This window comes from Lycorma delicatula, chromosome 6, assembly GCF_047948215.1.
Source record: "Lycorma delicatula isolate Av1 chromosome 6, ASM4794821v1, whole genome shotgun sequence".
NCBI lineage: Eukaryota > Metazoa > Arthropoda > Insecta > Hemiptera > Fulgoridae > Lycorma > Lycorma delicatula.
The window spans coordinates 7,318,284-7,337,808 of record NC_134460.1 but is presented as its reverse complement, the minus strand read 5'-3'; the positions used below and the strand labels follow the sequence as shown (position 1 = coordinate 7,337,808).

At 30.5% G+C, this 19,525-nt stretch overlaps 1 protein-coding gene across 2 annotated transcripts in view; it reads left to right on the top strand.

Annotated features, from left to right (window-relative positions):
- The window catches only part of LOC142326448 (superkiller complex protein 3-like), a 31,640-nt gene that overhangs the window by 11,616 nt on the left and 499 nt on the right, over window positions 1–19,525 (top strand). Inside the window, exons 5-9 of one of the 2 annotated variants that reach the window (XM_075368966.1) lie at window positions 3,893–4,028; window positions 6,452–6,636; window positions 9,521–9,709; window positions 9,793–9,859; window positions 15,231–15,453. In XM_075368966.1, coding sequence (XP_075225081.1) covers window positions 3,893–4,028; window positions 6,452–6,636; window positions 9,521–9,709; window positions 9,793–9,859; window positions 15,231–15,453 — 800 coding nt within the window. Of the gene's footprint in view, window positions 1–3,892; window positions 4,029–6,451; window positions 6,637–9,520; window positions 9,710–9,792; window positions 9,860–15,230; window positions 15,454–19,525 lie in introns of those variants that run through there. The other variant, XM_075368967.1, reaches the window with a different exon arrangement.

Below are 19,525 nucleotides of genomic sequence, written 5' to 3'. Positions count from 1 at the left end.
ATTCCAGGTCATTTTAGACTCTGGCTTTTAAGGAATGCAGCTTTTATCTTAACCTGGACCTTATTAAGTTTGTGTTAGCAAAGGCATTGTGCTATAAAGATTGATTCACTGAATATTCCTGTGTTTGGAACTTTACTGCATCCCTGCTGCAGTGACTATCAGTTCCTGAAAAGTGGTTGTAAATCAACCCCTTTGGATTGTGCAGGCTTGACTGCAGGAAGATATTCCTTCTGTATATATGTAGATGAATATAAAATTCCTTTATTTTAGTTGGACGGAGTTGCATTGAGGTCTGTCGCAAACTTAAAACCTGGTGAAAATTTTTTCCATTAGCTATGTTTTGCCCTTTATAGTTCTATGTGAAAATTTATTTAAAACCATAAATTTGGAAATGACAAACTGGACCAAATTTGATAAATACAGTGTTTTTTAATAGCTTATTTCATAAGATTTTTAGTTACCCTTATAAGAAAACTAGCTGTTTACTTCATAAATAGACACAATTCAGATCCAGTACACTACTTAATCACATTCGACAAACAGTCGCCATATTTCCCTGGCAACATATGTCATTTTAGAACCTTGTGGTAACCCTGAATAGGGCTGTTTGAGATTTTATAGTGGCCCTGAAAAGGGCTGTTTGATGTTGGATGAGGTAGCCCTGAGTAGGGCTGTTGAGTACAACTGCTGGTCTCTGGCAATGTTGCCTTGGCTGCTGATCTTTGACAATGTCACCTTGGTTCATGGATTGTAGTCAAGGAGTTATGGCTCATCTATTGGAATCAGACGTGTGTCCCCACTACAGTATGGTTGGGGATTACCCCCAGATCATCTGATGCCAGCATAGCTGAGATGGTTCTCGTCTATCTCTGTCTTTACAGTAAAGACAGAGTGCTACTGATGTAAAGACATTTACTGATGTAAATGTCTGCCGAGGCATTTGCGTTGGTGGCATCCTGACTGAGACTTGGCTGGTGACTATGAGATATAATCAGTTAGAGGGTCTGAAGATGACCTCCGGTAAAGGCCTTCAGGGCTAGGAACGAAGGGGATGGTGTGGTGACCGGAATCACCACAAGGTGGGTGTCTTCCCCTACGTTGTTGGGGTAATCTTTTCTGGTGGTGGTCTGAGAGTGAAAGCTCTTGTATTGCCATGCTGCTGTTTATAAAGCTGCTGGCGCATGGTGGGTCATTGTGCAGTCGTCTGCTATTTTGGTAGAAGGAGCTTGTGTGCAGGCATGCAGGGGAACTACAAACTCCCCCTACATCTACTTGCTAGTATTGTAATATTGTGCTAGCCGATAGTAAACACAGCATGTGGCAACAATACGCACCTACATAACAAATACGAACATCCTGCAACAGTATAACGTGATGTTTGAACATTGTATTTGTCAAATATGATTTGCTTCTATTTTAAAAAATGTGCAGATGTAATTTTTTTTCCTTTGGCTGTACACATTTGTAATGAAAATGTTTATAGTAGAGCCAGTTTCATTGACATTTAATGTCAAATGAGCATTGTTCTTCTTAGGCTACTTTAGCGAATGCATTAAGATTCTTTAAAGTGACAGAATCATAAGTATTTGTAGTTTCATTTATATTTAATGTAACCGGACTCTACTAAATCAGGTAACCCTTGATTATTTATTTATGTAATGCCAGGTTATCGAGTAACGTCATAGACATGATGTCAACAGTACTCTGCAGAGATAATAAAAAATACCTCCTTATTTTTCCATTACTATTTTAATGTGTGAAATATTAACAATGCAGTTGTTGATTAAGAAAAATATAAATTGTTTGATTTTGATTGTTATTCCAGTCAACTATGTGGTAATTTTCTACTGTCATATCTGATTCTGTTAGTATTAAAAATATTTCATTTTTTCTACTATTCACTAAAACTTAACATGTTTAATTTATTAATTATGCTGGTAATTATTTGACAAATGTCATAACTATGATTGACATTAAGTAATATAAAAACATAAAATAACCTCATACTTTATAAAAAATACCGAAACACAATAATGGAGTTGTTTGACTAAAACGTTTGGATAAATATTGTAAAAAATGTTTCCAAGCAGGCCAGGAAATATTAGAAAATAGAAACTTTTAACATTTTAAATCGCTACTATAAAATTTCATTCATGTTAAAATTGTTGGGATATAAAATACAACAAAAGTTGTGTTGGGTTGAAAGTAAATGGGTAACTGTAAGCACCATTCATTAAAATGGAAAGAACAAGTTTCGGATCAAGAAAGATAATAAAAATTAGTTTTTTATTTTTCTGTAACAATTTTTTATTACTTAGTAATGTTGGAAGGGTGCATTAACCCATTCATCACAAAAGATGAACACAGTGCATCGTGTTTTTTTTATTGCGTAATTATGAAAGATGGACTCTTCCTATCACTATATTTGAGCATGTACATTCTACTGCAAGATATAGTTTCGGGTTTTTTATCTTATAGAGAAGTTTAGTTTAGAAGTTTAGAGAAGTTTAGATGTTTTATATCAACTGCAGTCATTTGCTATCATTTCTATTTCGATAGTTTTATTTTTATCATTACTTTTAGATCAGCTGTGTGTTTACATCTTATACAAGTTGTTTTTTATGCTTTCTACTTTTCATGGACAATACGACTTTATAGAAGTTGTGAGCCAGCGAGAAATTAGAAACCTCAACCCTAAAAAACCCTGAAACCTAATGCAGTGTTTGATTACAACAAATATATATATAGGAGGGGTAGATAAAGGTTGGTGTCACTCCCAGTAATGAGGAGGTTTGCAAAGGGGTATAAAAAATTATTGTTTTATCTTTTTGATGTCACCTTGTATAATGCAAGCATTATTATTATAGAAATATAACAGGAAAACTATAAAACTTAATGATTTTCATTGAAATTTAAGTGAGCAGATCCCAAATTCAATTCACCTCTAAGATAGGGACACACCAGTGGTCGACCGTCAACTTCAGGGATATCTACTCTTTGGCTGAATGGAAAATTTTGGGCCCATTTTATAGAAAAGGTTTCCTCAACTAATAAGTCTAAACCTACCAAGAGGTGTAAACTGTGTTCCAGCCAAAGATTAAGAAAAGAAACAATTTATCAGCGTAAAAAATGCAAAATACCATTATATAGAAAACTGTTTTGAAATTTACCATACAAGAACAAATGTATTCAGTTTTCAGCATGATATAAAATCAAGTTGTAAAGGTAAGTTTTTACCTTTTATTTGTATGTTCAGGTAATTTGTTTCATGAAATGACAAATTAAGACAAAAGACTCAGTAATAAGAACCGGTGATTTGAGGTAAATATTCAGCAATTAATATCTTGTTTCTTGATGCTGCCTGTCAGTATCTCTTTCTGGAATACAGAGACTTATTAGATTAAATTTTATGAGATGGAAAATTTGACAAACCAATTTCTTGGCATATACCAAAATATATTTATCATTAGGCTCTTATTTATAAGTTCTATCATCATATTGATGATGAGGATGAGGTGCAACCCTCTTAAAATTAATTTTTTCATCTAAAATATTCTTCCATCCTAAAAAAAGTGCTAACTATAAAGACAGAATGCCAGCAACATAAGCCAAGTTCATAAAGTAGTTCTTGTAGATCAGATAGTTGATATATATATATATATATTCTTTTTATAATCAGGTGGCAGTGACAGCCTGTGGGTGGATCTTCTTGAAGGATCACTGACTGCCCAGCAAGTATAATGGCTGAAGAATCTGTTGGATGTAAAAATATCCTAAAATATAAATATGTCTTCATTTCATACAGTTGTATTTTCTGCTTAATGGATTAAAAACGAATATTTATTAGTTAATGTATTATGTTTATATACATACAGTATTTATTTTGTTTTAGTAACTGTTGGGAGGTCTTAGGAGATGCATACCTGGCTAGAAAAGCTTATACTGCTGCACAGAAATCTTATCAGAAGGTTGTTCAGTTAAGACCAGGATCCTTGTATCCACAACTTCAAATAGCTCGAATTAAACTGGTTTGTAATTTGATTAAAAAATATATATTTCATATTTATTTCACATACAAGGGATTAAAAATGTTAATACTAATAAGTTATTTTCTATTTTGCCTTTCATTCTTTGCATTTATCATACAGTATTGTTTGAAGTTTTATATTATATTTTACATTACATTATGTATCTTTTTGTTTCTATTTGTAATTTCTTTTTTACTTAGCGTACAAAGTAAATGAAGCATTGCGATCACGAAAAGTTTCGGTTTTCAGATTTCAACAGAAATGTCCATTTTGACTAGTTTTGACATGACATCTGTACTTATGTATCTCGCATAACTCAGAAACGATTACCTGCAGGATTTTAAAATTTCAGATGTAGGACTGTTGTAACATCTAGTTGTGCACCTCCCTTTTGATTGCAATTGATTGAACCAAAAGTGTCCAAAAAAGCCCAAAATCCAAAAAAAAATGTAGATTTTAGACTTCTTCTTAACTGCAGTAATAAACCCTCATTGAGAGTTTTTCAACAATATATCATAAGCGGTACTTATTTTCATTGGTTCCAGAGTTATTGCCAAATAAAATTTTAATTAATGAAATATTTGGATCATACAAGGCACATTGGTTTGAATCAGACTTTATCCCTTTTTTTCCAACTTTTTTTTTAATTGAAATATATTGATTTATTAATAATTATGAACCTCTGATTGTAAAAAAAAATTTACAGTAAATAATAATTCAATAAAAAAAAATGTGTATATGTAATTTAATAAGCGTACAAGGAAGTCATGTCATGTCCGCATCATATTTTTTCTCTTTGCAGTAATTTTTATCAATTATTTACCTTTCATAGTATTTAATTATGCATACCAGAATAACAGCTAGAATAAAATAAAATGACTGACATTATCAGAAATTAATATTTAAAAAAATAAACATTTTTAATGTTTATTTTTTTAATATTACTCAATGTGATGGTATAGTATTTTTTCTTAATCTTCCTGCTCAGTCTGTGACAGAAATTACCATCATGCATATGAAATCTTTAAATGAGTTAAATACATTAAAAGTATTAAAACAAGTTCTTTCATTGTATATTTTACATTTGATTATACCTTGTAAACATTTCTATATAATTTAAAGGTTTTTACACAAATATAAAATTAACTTTCAATTTAATAAAGATTTGGTTTAGATGAAATTCTGATGTATGTTAGTAGAATTATGAAACATTGAATTCAATTAGAATTTCAGGATTGATTTTTCGTTTGTTTAGAATTACAATCGAGAGTGGAATGTTTGCTAATTTTTAATTTTTACTAATTATTTTCTATGTAGACATTGTCGCTGTATGGCTTTGACAGAACTTGGCACTTTAAAACCTTATGGTAGCCCCAAGAAGGGTTGTAGTTGTCCCCGAATGGCTTTTATGACCCATGGAAATCTAAAAGCTTATGGTAGTCCAGAAAAGGGCTATTGTTGTCACCGTATGGCTTCAACGGCACGTTGCCATTTGAAACCTTGTGGTAGCCTTGAAAAGGACTGTTTGAGGTTTCTGGACTGGTGGCTCTGAAAAGGGCCGATTTTGCATTAGCTCTGAGAAGAGCTCTTCGGTGCAGAAGCTGGTCTTCAGTGATGTTGACTCGGCTGTATTCAGGGAGTTGCAGCTTGTCCGTTTAAATCAGATTGAGTTATCCTTAGCGGCAGTTCAGTTGGGTCCCCACTATAACGTGGCAGTGATGGCCCCCAGATCCCTGTACTGTCGGGTTGGCATTGGTCATCTACTGCCGGCGCAGCTGAGGTGGTTCTCCTGGAGCGATCCCATGCTGGGCTGGCTTCTGCTGGTGAGTCCACGGCCAGAGCGATTGAAGCCCAGTGGTTGGGCTGGGAAGGTAGCGTCTGCACCAAGCAGCTCCCTCGGCTGGCCGGCCAGGCCTGCTGCTTCGGCAGGGATGTTGATGATGTAAGAAATTGGATTAATGAAACATTTTCTTAATTTAATCATGGTTTTACTTCTGGGGATATTTTTTCCAGAAAAAAAATACAGAATGCATCTGTAAATGAACCTGCTAAAACATTCTACTGCTAGACTGCTAGAAGTACTATATATCTAAGTTTGAAGAAATAAATTTAAATATCCTGAAACATAATTGAATACAAAATTACAATTAATAGAATACAAATATATTTTTTTAGTGGTATCATAAATATGTGTTTTGAAAAAAAACCATCATTAATGAAACAGAAAAATTATAACAGTGCAACAACAAAAATGTCATTTATAACAAAACTGCAAATATCATTGAAAATGTGTTATTAAACTGTCTGTTAACTTTGAATCAAATTTGATTTATTATAAAAACATTGGTTTTAGTGTTATACATATGGTAATATTTTAAAATTTAGCTGAAAAAAGATTGGTAATTTAAGGGGTTAATGTTTAGATTACTGAAGAACCAGAGGATGTCATACCTGAGTTCAGAAAACTTTCTGAAGAATATCCTCAGGATGTTCCTGTCCTTAAAGGTCTTGCTGAAGCTTGTCTACAATCAGCAAAAATTTTTCACTCAAAGAGATTATTAGGTCGTACGAGAGATAGCCTTCAGGAAGCTGTAGATGCTGTTACCAGGTAATTTTGTTTATTTTTCTGAATTTAAAAGGAGGGGTTACTCTTCTCATAAACATGGCAGATTCTAAAGCAACATTTTTTCACAAAATACTGCCCTTTTTTAGATGGAAAAGAAGGTATAATATATACCTTGTATATATAATTCCTTCTATATATAATATATATAGAAGGTATAATATATAAGAAGGTATTTATATATTCATTTAGAAAAAATAAACTTACTTATTTTCCTTTGCTTAAGTTTTTTTTTTAAAGTAAATAAGAATTAAACTGACCTCACCATTGATAAGTTAATAAGAACAAGAATTTGGATTAATTAAAAAATAAATATCTGCTAGAAAAATTTCATGGTCTTTTTTGTATTAAACAACAAAAATATCACCGACATACCGAGTCCATAATAGAATATCATAAGTATGAATAATGCCATAAATAATTTTATTTTCAAAATCATGTAAATAAATTTCAGACATGATGGCTGACAAAAGAAAACCCATTGGTAAGCTAGTTTCCTGAATATAATATTTGTCGGCAAATTTAAAGTAGATTTGTTGGCACGTATTTGTAATTATAGTAATAATGTTATCAACAAACAAAGGGTCTTTGTGATTATATATTAATTTATTTTTTATTATGTGAACTGTTTTGTCTATGGGTATGCTAGAATACATATTACTAATATCGTAGCTAACCATCCTAGTATTTCTTCAATTGTTAAGTCTTTCAACTTATTTACAAATTCAAATTCATTATTTATATTATAATTATAATTTAAATTCATTTTTATCCTAAGTAATTTATATGTTATTTTGGAAATATATAATATGGAGCAGTTGTATAATTAATCAAAGGTCGCATAGGGATACCAGGTTTATATATTTTTGGAAATTTGTTCCAGTTAATTTTTGGTGCAATTTGTTCAGAAGGGTATAATCTGGAGTGATATTTTAAGTTATTGTTATAATTAAAAATATTATGGTATTTTGCTATTAAACTTAGTTATTTTTTAAAATTTATTAGGGGATCATTTATTTCTTTGAAATTATTTTCTAATATTTATTGTTTCATCAGATTATTTATATTTTTTGATATTCATGATAAGTGTATTAGTTTTATCTGATTTTAAAATAGTACAATTATTTTTATTTAGTTTGTTTTTCAAATAGTAAATTACTTTTTTATTATTAAAAATTGGTTTGCGAGCTAAATTTTCACATTTAATTTCATGAATTTTACTACTAATGATATTAATTACATAATTGTTCTTTGTCATTAGGATTTACTTTATTAATATTTATTTCAGAATCAACTGCTATATTTTTATTAATATTATTCTTATCACTATCATTCAAATTTAATTTAAATGCATTAGCCCCAATAAACTGTTCCTTATCATCAAGCTTGACATTTGTCAAATTTATCAAATCAAAACAAGGATCAGTAAATGAACCTGAATCCACCTGTACATCTTTGAAATGTAAATCTTCAAAACCACCATTCGCTACAAATTCCCCTTGTAATCTGTAATAACCAAAACCTTATTACTATTATAATTCATGCAAATACAATTGTAATTATTATTATTACTATTATTTCCTCTTTTATTATTATTATTATTATTATTATTACTATTATTTCCTCTTTTTATCTAATTACTAATTTTATTATAGTTAGATTCATTAAGTTAATTTTTTTGAATTTCAATATTAGTTTTAATCAAATTAAATACATAATCAAATATTAAATGCCCAAAACTTGCACCAATTGAAAGTGTGTGTTATATAACTAATTTATAATATGATTCCCTGCTTCATCCTAAATCTTTCTGCAAAGTATTTTGCTTTTATTATACATTTCTTAAATTGAGAATTCTTAATGTTAATCCTAGCATATTTAAAGAATTATGTTTAATTTAAGGCAAACTTTATTAAAATTTATTGAATGTATTATATTGTGAAGTTGAATATGTAATTTGTAAAACTTAAATGATAATTTTTGTCTGGTTAGCATTCATGATAATTTTTATAAAGTCAATCTTTTCAATACTACATCCCTGTGTACTAATATATATTGTATATATAATCCAACTTGATTCACCTAAATACAGAAATTATAAATTAAATAAGATGACACTTATGTTATTTTTTCATATCTTACAATAGCGTTTTTGTGGCAATTCACATCTTCTATATATATATTCTATATATTTCTATATATATATATATATATATATAGAATATAATATATATTATAACATAATTAATTATATAATAACATAAATTAAATAATATATAATAACATATTATAATATAATATATATATTCTATATATTGAATATATAATCCAACTTGATCCACCCTAAGTACAGAAATTTACCTTATTTTTTTTATATCTTGCAATGGTGCTTTCGTGGCAACCCACATCTTCAGTTATAATTTACTTTTTAAGTGTTTAGTTTATATCAAATTACGTATTCTACTCAATACGATTTGTATAAAAAACTGTTTTGTAATGTATAATTTTTTTTTATAAATTAAAATTTTAATTCAGGAATTAAAATATAAAAATTCTTTTAAAAATCACAAGTTAAAAGCTTTTTTAAAAAATATATAAATTAAAAATTTTAAAATCTCCTTAAATTTATAAAAATATATTATTAAAGAATTTTTTTATATTTAATTGTATTGAGTATAATATGTAGTTTGATATAAACACTTAAGAAGCAAATTATAACCGAAGATGTGGGTTGCTACGAAAGCACTATTGTAAGATATAAAAAAAAAAAAGGTATAATTTCTGTACTTAGGTGGATCAAGTTGGATTATATATCCGTACGCATTATGTATTTTATACACTTTATTAAATGATTTTTATTATGTTTCAGTGCATTAAAAGAATGGAGTGATGTTTCTTGTTTATGGAAACTGTTAGGGGATATTTTTACACTAGCTGGTAATTTACCTCCAACTTGGGCATTTTTATTGATTCCTTGTTGGTTTAGTCCACAACAGAATCAGACTGGTGACAGGATAACGATCAAGTCACAATTTTCTTGTTACAAATTTGCTTCTACGTAAGATATGATTTGATTTATTATCTTAAGTTAATTAATAAATAGAAAGTAATATCTCTGTCATATCATATTCTGTGCTGTAGGTGTTCATACATCTCTTCAGTGGTTACTTATTATAACATGCTTCAATGGATACACAACATATTTTTGGTAGGTAGAATAACTTTTAACTTTATATGTATAAAATTTTTTATTAAACATCCTTGCTCTGTTAAAATATTCAATAACAAGATTAATGATACCACCAAGACAGAAAGTGTAAATGGTTTTCTTATATATATTTTCTTAATGCTGAAACAGTGAGGTGGAAGAAAAATTGATGCCGTTATTCTAACAGTGTCACCATCTTAAGAAATCCATCACTCTCATAATTAATTTGATGGCTCGTAATTTATGTTTACTTTTTCATTTTTAAATGTATAGTATTTCGAGATGTGTTGCTTGAAGTTTAAAAAGAAATATAATAATAAAAGAAAGTTTTATTTGTATGTATTTAGTGAATATGTGTTCATTTAAAAATGGTTAATTATTAAAAGTAAGTATCTAATTTATTGGCTCAGCTAAAAAAATTGAAGATAAGAAAATGTGATCTATTATGAAAACATATAAATATGTATGATAAAAACACATAAAAACATTTTGACGGAGAATTAATATACATAAATAAAACGGATACATGCGTCATAAATATGAATGTTGGGTTTGCAACAAGTAGCCAAAACTATCATTAAAAATGCTCATGTGTAAATCACAATAAAGAAATATTTAAAAAATTTGTTTTATACCACCTTTGCTATCTAAGTATAACAATATAATGTATTTTTTCTTGTAAAAATAGTATAAATATGTGTTATTAGATTCAAGTTACTAGTCTATGGTTTTAGTTAAGTTTAATTATTTTCTTGGGTTGATTTTCATATTAATTTTTGCCTCAGATTTTATGTTGAAGTTTTACCACTTAAATCTTTTTAACTCTTAATTTTACCTTTCATCTATAGTATTTGAATAATTAATTATTTAAGTTGTTGGAATAGTTGGTAACCACAATCAATTTTTTTATAAATTGTTTTGATAATTGAAATAAAATAATAAAAAAAAGATATTCTTTTTTTTTATTATTTTATAGTAATACTGCAATCTATATATTTTTATATGCAATCTAAAATATTCCTAAAGTCAGGCATTTCTTTTTATTTATTATATATTCATTGTGAATGAATATTTCATCATTCAGTGTTTGAGAATTTACGCATTTGACAATTATAAAACTAGAAATTCTTAAAATTTATTAACAGATTATATAAATAAATCAAATAAAATATAACTCACCTGCTTCTGTTTGATGACATTTTTCTATAATTTTAAAATTCTTAGAAGCAATGTGGTATTTGATAAGCCATAATTTGTGTAGTATATTATACTCTAATATAATTATAAACTTAAAACAAGTAAGTTAAATAAAATTAAATTGAAAAAGAATTGTGGTGAATTGTCTTTTCTGGATAAAACAAATTCAAAAAGCTTAAATATGCGTGCCACTAAAATTGAATGTTGTACCTAAGAAAAGGTCACACCCATGCATGCATGCGTGTGTGCTCATTCTTACAAAAATTAATCCATTTTCCACATATTTTTATCATTCATTATACTGAAGCTAAAAACAGTTGTGCCACTGAGAGGAATGTATCCTCCTTCTGGTATCACTATACCACACCCTGTTTTCCATAAAACCTGCATCTGGTAGCACTACTACCTCATTTATTCAGTGAAGTCTTAATAATTCATTTTTTATCAGTTGTAATTAGACAGTCTCCCTCAAACATTGTGTGAAGGTTTATCAAATTTCAGTTTTGTTTGTATTTATATGTGTAATATTTTTCTGATAATTTAATTTTATATCATCTTTATTAACTTCCAATATTTTTAAATTTGTGTTAATATCAGAAATAGAATGTTTATTGGACGGTCTGCCATTATATAAAACTAATTTATTATTTTTTTAATAGAATTAATTATTGCAATTTTTATAAAATTAATTGTAATGATTGTGATGGTACTTATACAGAAGAAACAAATTGGTTCTTAAAAACTAGATTTCTTGATCGTGATAGAAGTTACAGAAATAATAAATTTGCTTTATCTACAAGGGATATCTCTAAAGTAAAGACCGCAAGGAAATTTCTCTCCTTAAGGTTGGTGAACCTGTGTCGTTCATGGCCGTGCTAGTAATGTACACACTGCATTGTTGTCTGTAAGTTGTCGCATTGTAGTATCTTAGATTACATGTAACTTATTATGTTATAAAGTGAGTAGGAAAATCGATGTTGTTGCCGACTGGAATACTTGAAGTCATACATTTTTTAAATCATCAAACTGTTAAGCCGGCTGAAATTTATAGGCAGTTGGTTGCTGTGTACAATGACCGGTGGCAGTCATGATCATGACTGTAATGCCACGCAAGATACCATGGTGGGACTGGGTGGGGGTGCGAGGTTTGTTCGTGGCTCCTGTATGGATCAGAATGAGGTGACGTTCCCCTTGTTAGGTGACCTAAATTGGTCGATTTATTTGGGTGTAGGGCTGAATTTATGTTGCGTAAGACATAATTTTGATTGGTATGAGTGTAGCAATGATTTAACTTTAAACTCGTTTGTTTTCTGAGGCATTCACAGTCGCTAATGGTGCTGTCAAATCTGGACTAGGTTTGGGATTCGTACCTAGTTAGTTTTGGTTAGTTAGTTTGAGGGAATCATGTTAGGTTGGATGTGAAGATGTTCGTTTGAGGCCTAAGCGAAGGTGAAATTTGATATGTATTTTTACTGATGCAAATGTCTGCCGAGGCACAACATTGGTGGCATCCTGACCGACACCTGGTTGATATGTGTGATGTAATCAGTTAGAAGGCAGGTCTAAAGACGACCTCCAGTAAAGCCCCTCAGGGCTCGGAACAGAGGGAGTGGTGTGGTGACTGGTAATGTCACAAGGTGGTTGTCTTCCCCCTACGGGGTTGGGATTTGTACAGTGATAATTTAATGAATGAAAGAAACATCCGAAAATGATGTGAAAGGTTTAGAAGTAACAGAATTAATGTGTATGATGAAGAACATTTGAGGAGGCTCTCAATAATCAATGAGGGCTTGTTGAAATGCATTGATGATGAAATTAGAAAAGATTGTCGCTTAACGATTTCCAACCTGGCCCTTCTTTTTCCTGATATTTCAAGAGCTGTTATTGGTCACATTGTTCATGAATATTTAGGCTTCAGAAAGGTTTGTGTGCATGTTGGGTGCTGCTGCCTTAATGGAACGTCACAAAAAAATCGGAATGGGATTTGCTTTGTAATTTTTGACGATACATAGCGATGACTTCCTTAATTCAATCGTTACCAGCAATGAAATATGGATTTTGTATTACACACCAGAGAGAAAATAGTAGTCAAGTGAATAGCGCCATCCTCAATCACCAACCAGACCAACAAAGGTCAAGCCACAGCCATATGGACGTAAACTGATATAGACGTAAAGCCAGAGTCTTTTGGGTTAAGTTTGGCATACTGCTGATTGATTTCATGCCACATGGAACAACTATAAATGTAGAAGCCTACTGCAAAACTCTACATAAGTTACGACGTGCCATTCAAAATTGGCGATGTGGTTGGCTGACCGACGGCATCATCCTACTGCACAATAATGTATGTCTACATGTTGTTGATCTGACGTATGATTTACTGAGAATATTTGGATGGGAAATTTATGATCACCCACCATGTAGTTTGGACTTAGCTCATTCTGATTATCAATTTTTTGGGAAATTGAAATAATTTTTGAGTAGTAAGCAATTCACGGGTGACTATGAACTTAAAAATCACTAGCTAAATGGACTGGTGGCAGAAGAATGTGACGAGGGTATATTGAAGCTGGTGTATTGCTATGATAAATGTCTTAATTCACGTGGCAATTATATAGATAAGTAGTATAAGATATGTAGTTTAAGAGAAATAAAAATATTTATAAAGTTTTCAGATTAAATTTTTTTTACAATGAAACGATCTTTACTTTAGAGATAACCTCTTGTAATATGGCAGAGCATCCAATAAGCAATAAACATTCTATTTCTGTTATTAAACCAAATTTAGAAATATTAGAAATTAATAAAGATATCAAAATTAAATTAGTAAAATATTACATATATATAAATATAAACAAAATTTAAATTTGATAAACTATCAGACAGTGTTTGGGGAGACAGTCTTATAGAAAACCTACAATAGATAGCAGCGCTGGTATAATAAATTAATATGCAATTTTAATTATTTCAGTATTTTTATTATGCAGTTTAACTAAATTATTTCATGATATTAGATTCAGGAGGTCCCATGAAAGAATTTTCTTGGTAAAATTAAGATAGCTATGTCTTATTTCAATATTCTATATTAGATGGTTTATATTAAAAAAAAAAATATATATATATATATATATATATATATATATATATAATATAATATATAAATTTTCAGTGTTTTATCATTTTTACAATTGTTTGGTTGTTATTTTTGATTAATTTACATATTTGATATCTTTTGTTCCCAGTTATATATATATATTTTTTTTAATACAAAAAAAATACTGCCTTAATATTAAGCTATTAGAAATACCTTCCACATACAGAATATTTCTCAGTCGTCTCAGGTCGTTCATAGCAAAATGGTGCTCAAATCTCTGAAGCATATATATCACTAATGAACAGAGAGAAGAGAAGAGGGCTTAAAGAGATGCTCCGTACAACTCCCTCTGTAATCAATCTTTGCTGATTTCAAGGAATTCTCATTCAGCATGATAAAATTTCTTATCATATAAATTGGTAATTAGTGCAACTATTTTCACACTCAGCTCTATACTCTTTTAGTTTTGATCATAGCTTCAAGCAGTGAATGGTGTTGAAGGCTTTCTTAAAGTTATAAACATCATGTAGGTTGTTCCCTTCAGAAGGTATAATATTCAGTGTTGAGAATAACACAAAGATGTTTTCTACCTCAAAGCCATTTTTTTCTTCTAAAAGTACATTTTCAGTCTCTGCCCATGTCATTATTCTGTCAGCCAAAGTAGAGCAGAGGTTAATAGCTTAGTTAATGCATTACCTATGTTAGTTGCTGAGCTTTTTGGGGTCTACATTTTTAAATGATGACCATAAATCACTGTCTACCCAACTGGTACATTTCCAAGATTAAATAAGTGTGGAATTTAATGATCCCAGCATTCTGGTAGATTTTTTAAACTTCATATAAAGGCAATTTGCTGCTGATGCCTTCCTGTCTTACTCTTAAGATGGCAGCATATTGTAATTCAGTTAACTTTGTTGTAAATAGATGAATAGAAGTATTATTCACATCTCACAAATTAATCTATTATGTCAATTATAAAAAAAAACATGGTTATTAACTGTATTGAGATAAGTTTAAATAAAGTAGATATGTATTGAATGAACATTTTTATCTAAATTTGTATTTAAAATCATTTAACAGGTATTTACACAAGCTTTAAAGTTGCTGGAAAAAATTGGCAATTGCAGCCTTTTATGGCATGATTTAGCAGCCAGTTATTGTTTACAGTCCAGAGTAAGTCTTGATAGTACAGATAAAAAACAATTGATGCAAACAGCATTTCTTGCGGCTAAAAAAAGTATTAGTCTTGAACCAAAAGGTTGGGAAAATTGGAATTTGCTTGGAGTTATTGCAAAATTGAATGGTAATAATATTACATTTATTGGTATTTATTATTGTTTTTAATAGTTTTTTTGTTAGTGTGTAATCTGTCTGGTAATATATTAGCTGTTCTTTTTACATTTTTATCTCTTTTCTCTTATTTTTTTATATGGTACTGATTTTATTCAGGATACTAATAATGTTAGCATAATACGAGGGACATTAAATAATTAATGAAACAAGTTGATGTAGAGAAAAAACAATTTATTCAGTGACAATGAAACACTACTTTTCTACATAGTCTCCAGGAACATTTAGACATTTGTCCTCCCACCATTCTGTGACCTTTGTGATTCCTGCAGTGTAGAAGTCTTAACCTTGCTGTTTGAACCGTTCATGTACCACTTTTTTGACCAGTTCGTTGTCGTCGAACTTCCTGTTGTGTAAAACGTCTGAGCAGGTCGAACAAATGAAAATCAGACAGGGCAAGGTCTGGGCTGTAAGGAGGATGTGGCAACACCTCCCAACTAAATCTGGGTCTTTATGGGTTTAAGTCAACTGTCTTCAAACCCATCTTGAACATGTTTTGTGATAATTCAGCACATCATGAATGATTGAATGCGTGGTTCCAACACTAATATTACATAAACTAGCAATTTGGGAAATTTTGACTCCCCTATCTTCATGAATAAGATCATTTATACGATTTTAAGCATGGTAGTCAAAACTTCAACTGGTATTCCAGACGATCAAACAATGAGTGATCAGAACAAGATCAATCACACTTGTTCTGCCCAAATTAAACTGTTCCACCCACTTATACATGTTACTGCGTTTTAAATACTTTTCACCGTCTGTTTCAACATTCATGAGTAAATTTTCACTGGTCCACACCTCTGATATGGCATGCATATTTCAAGTGGAGCTGACATTCTGAAATCAACAAAAGGGGTTATGCTTAGATTAATGTGTTTAACCTTTAAATGTGTTTTAAAGGTTACCAACTTGACCCTCAAAAAGTCTCATTATCATTGAATGAACAGTTTTATCTCTACATCAGTTTGTTTCATTAATTATTGAATGTATCTTATATATATATGACTTCTCTATAATGAGAGGTATTAACAACTAGTTTATTGATTACTTATGAACAGACTGATATAGGAATATACAGGTATCTTATATATATATATGACTTCTCTATAATGAGAGGTATTAGCAACTAGTTTATTGATTACTCATGAACAGACTGATATAAGAATATACAGGACAGCTTCACAGCATACCTTTATTGGTTGCTCTCTAAGGCTGCAGCAGTTTTTCAAATTGAGGATTATTTAATAGTATTAATACATATTTTAGAGAAAGTATTTTAGCATCTATTGTAGACATGAATCAAAATGTGCATTACCAATACTTTAGTTACTCTAAAAGTACTGACATCTCTTCAGATTGGTTGTTCTTTGTCACATCAATCTAGTGTGACAGTAATACTTTATAGAACTATGTATTTAGAGCAGATGAATTTTGAGAAGAGCGCTCCTGCTTACAAAAGGTTAAAAGAAAAAGAAAAACTATAATTTTTCTAAATTATGTTTAGTTTGAAATAAAACGTGATTATGTGTGTTGAAACATAATCTGTACCTGTACATAATTTGGACAGATACACTCAAATTATAAATTACTTTAAAGTACCAAGTTCCCTCTGTGAATCATGAGACCTTGCTGATGGTGAGGGGGCTTGAATGCTCAATGATACAAAGTAGCTGGTTCGAAGGTGCAACCATATCAGAGAGGTATCTGTTGAGAGCCAGACTAAGGAATGATTCCTGAAAGAGGGCAGCAGCTCTTTCAGTATTTGTTATGGGTGTAGGTCAGGACATCAAACATCACTCAAAATGGACATATCAATATCACTCAATTTTCTGAGTACTGCACAGCTGAAAGCAATGGAAAAACTACAGCTGCTATTTTTGGAATTTAGAGAAGCTTGAGTAAGGGGAGGTAAAGAAATTTTTTGATCGCAAGAGGTTTGAGTAAAAAAAGATAAGGTTGAAAATGTAGAAGAAGAATGGGAAAATCTTAAAAAGTAAATTCTTAAATCAGCCGAAGTGAACTTAGGCAAAACAAAGAGAACTGGTAGAAAACCTTGGATATCAGAGGATATATTGCAGCTGATGGGTGAACGTAGAAAATATAAGAATGCTAATGATGAAGAAAGTAAAAGGAGCTATCGACAATTAAGAAATACTATAAAAAGGAAGAGCAAACTAGTGAAAGAAGAGTGAATTTGTGAGAAGTGGGAAGAGAAATGATAATTGGCGAAATAGATGAAGGATACAGGAAAATTAAGGAGAATTTTGTGGTACGTAAATTAAAATCCAGTTATATCTTAAACAAAGATGGTAACACCGATTTATAATACGAAAGGAAAGATTGATAGTTGGGTGGAATATATTGAAGAGTTATACGGAGGAAATGAATTAGTAAATGGTGTTATAGAGGAAGAAGAGGATGAAAGGGAAGAAACAATACTTAGATATGAATTTAAGAGAGCATTAAAAAATTTGAACGGCAGAAAGACTCCTGTAGTAGACGAATATCTGCAGAATTACTGCGCAGTGCAGGAGAGGAAGCGATAGATAGATTATACAAACTGGTGTGTATTATAGTCATGATACCAAGGCAGGACGGATAAATGTGTAGAATACAGAATAATTAGCTTAACTAATCGTGCATCAAAAATCTTAACTAGAATTCTGTACAGAAAAATTGAGAGAAGAGTGGAAAAAGTGTTAGGAGAAGACCAGTTTGATTTCAGGGAAATTATAGGGACAAGAGAAGCAATTTTAGGGCTCAGATTAATAGTAGATGGAAGATTAAAGAAAAACAAACCAACATACTTGGCATTTATAGACCTAGAAAAGGCCTTCAATGATGTAGACTGGAATAAAATGTTCAGAATTTTTAAAAAATTAGGGTTCATGTACAGAGATAGAAGAACACTTGCTAACATTTACAGGAACCAAACAGCAACAGTAATAATTTAAGAATATAAGAAAGAAGCTGTAATAAAATAGGGAGTCTGACAAGGATGTTCTCAATCCTAGTTATCTTTTTAATCTTTACATAGAACTAGCAATTAATGAAGTTAAAGAACAATTTAAATCCAGAGTAACAGTACAAGGTGAAAAGATAAAGATGCTACGATTTGTTGATATAGTAATTCCAGCTGAGTGTAAAAAAGATTTAGAAGGAGGAATGAACGGCATGGATGAAGTCCTACACAAGAACTACCACATGAAAATAAACAAGAACAATATAAAAATAAGAAAAGATTATGGATGTAGAAGAATTTTGTTATTTCAGAAGTAGAATTACTAAGATGGATGAAGCAGGAGTGATATAAAATGCTGAATGGCACAGACGAAACTAGTCTTCATTCAGATATATAATTTGTTTACATCAAAAATTAATTTAAACGTCAGTAAAGAATTCTTAAAAGTATATGTATGGAGTGTAGCTTTATATGGTAGTGAAACTTGGATGATTAAAGTACCTGAGAAGACAAGATTAGAAACTTTTGAAATGCGGTGCTGTAGGAGAATGTTAAAAATCAGATGAGTGGATAAAGTGAAAAATGAAGAGGTGTTGAAGCAAATCGATGAAGAAACTACCACATATTAAGGCATTCTGTAATAGTCGTTTTAATATTGGAGAGACAGGTAGAAGGGAAAAATTGTGCAAGCAGGCAACATTTGGAATATGTAAAACAAATTATTAGGGATGTAGGATGTAGGGGGTATACCGAAATGAAACGACTAGCACTAGATAGGGAATCTTGGAGAGCTGCATCAAATAACTGTCAAATAACTGAAGACAAAAAAATTACCAAGAAGTATACACCCCTTCATTTTGACGAAATGTATGACCCAAAGTCGGATACCACTATTTAGAACACTTAAGTAAGAAAGAAATAGGAAGGATTTTAATACATTTTAATCTCTGGAAGCAAATATAAGATAATCAGATCTTAAGTGATCAAATTTAGATTAGCTGTAAAAAAGTAACAACACAATTTATGAAATATGATCCTCAATATTTCCTTATAATGG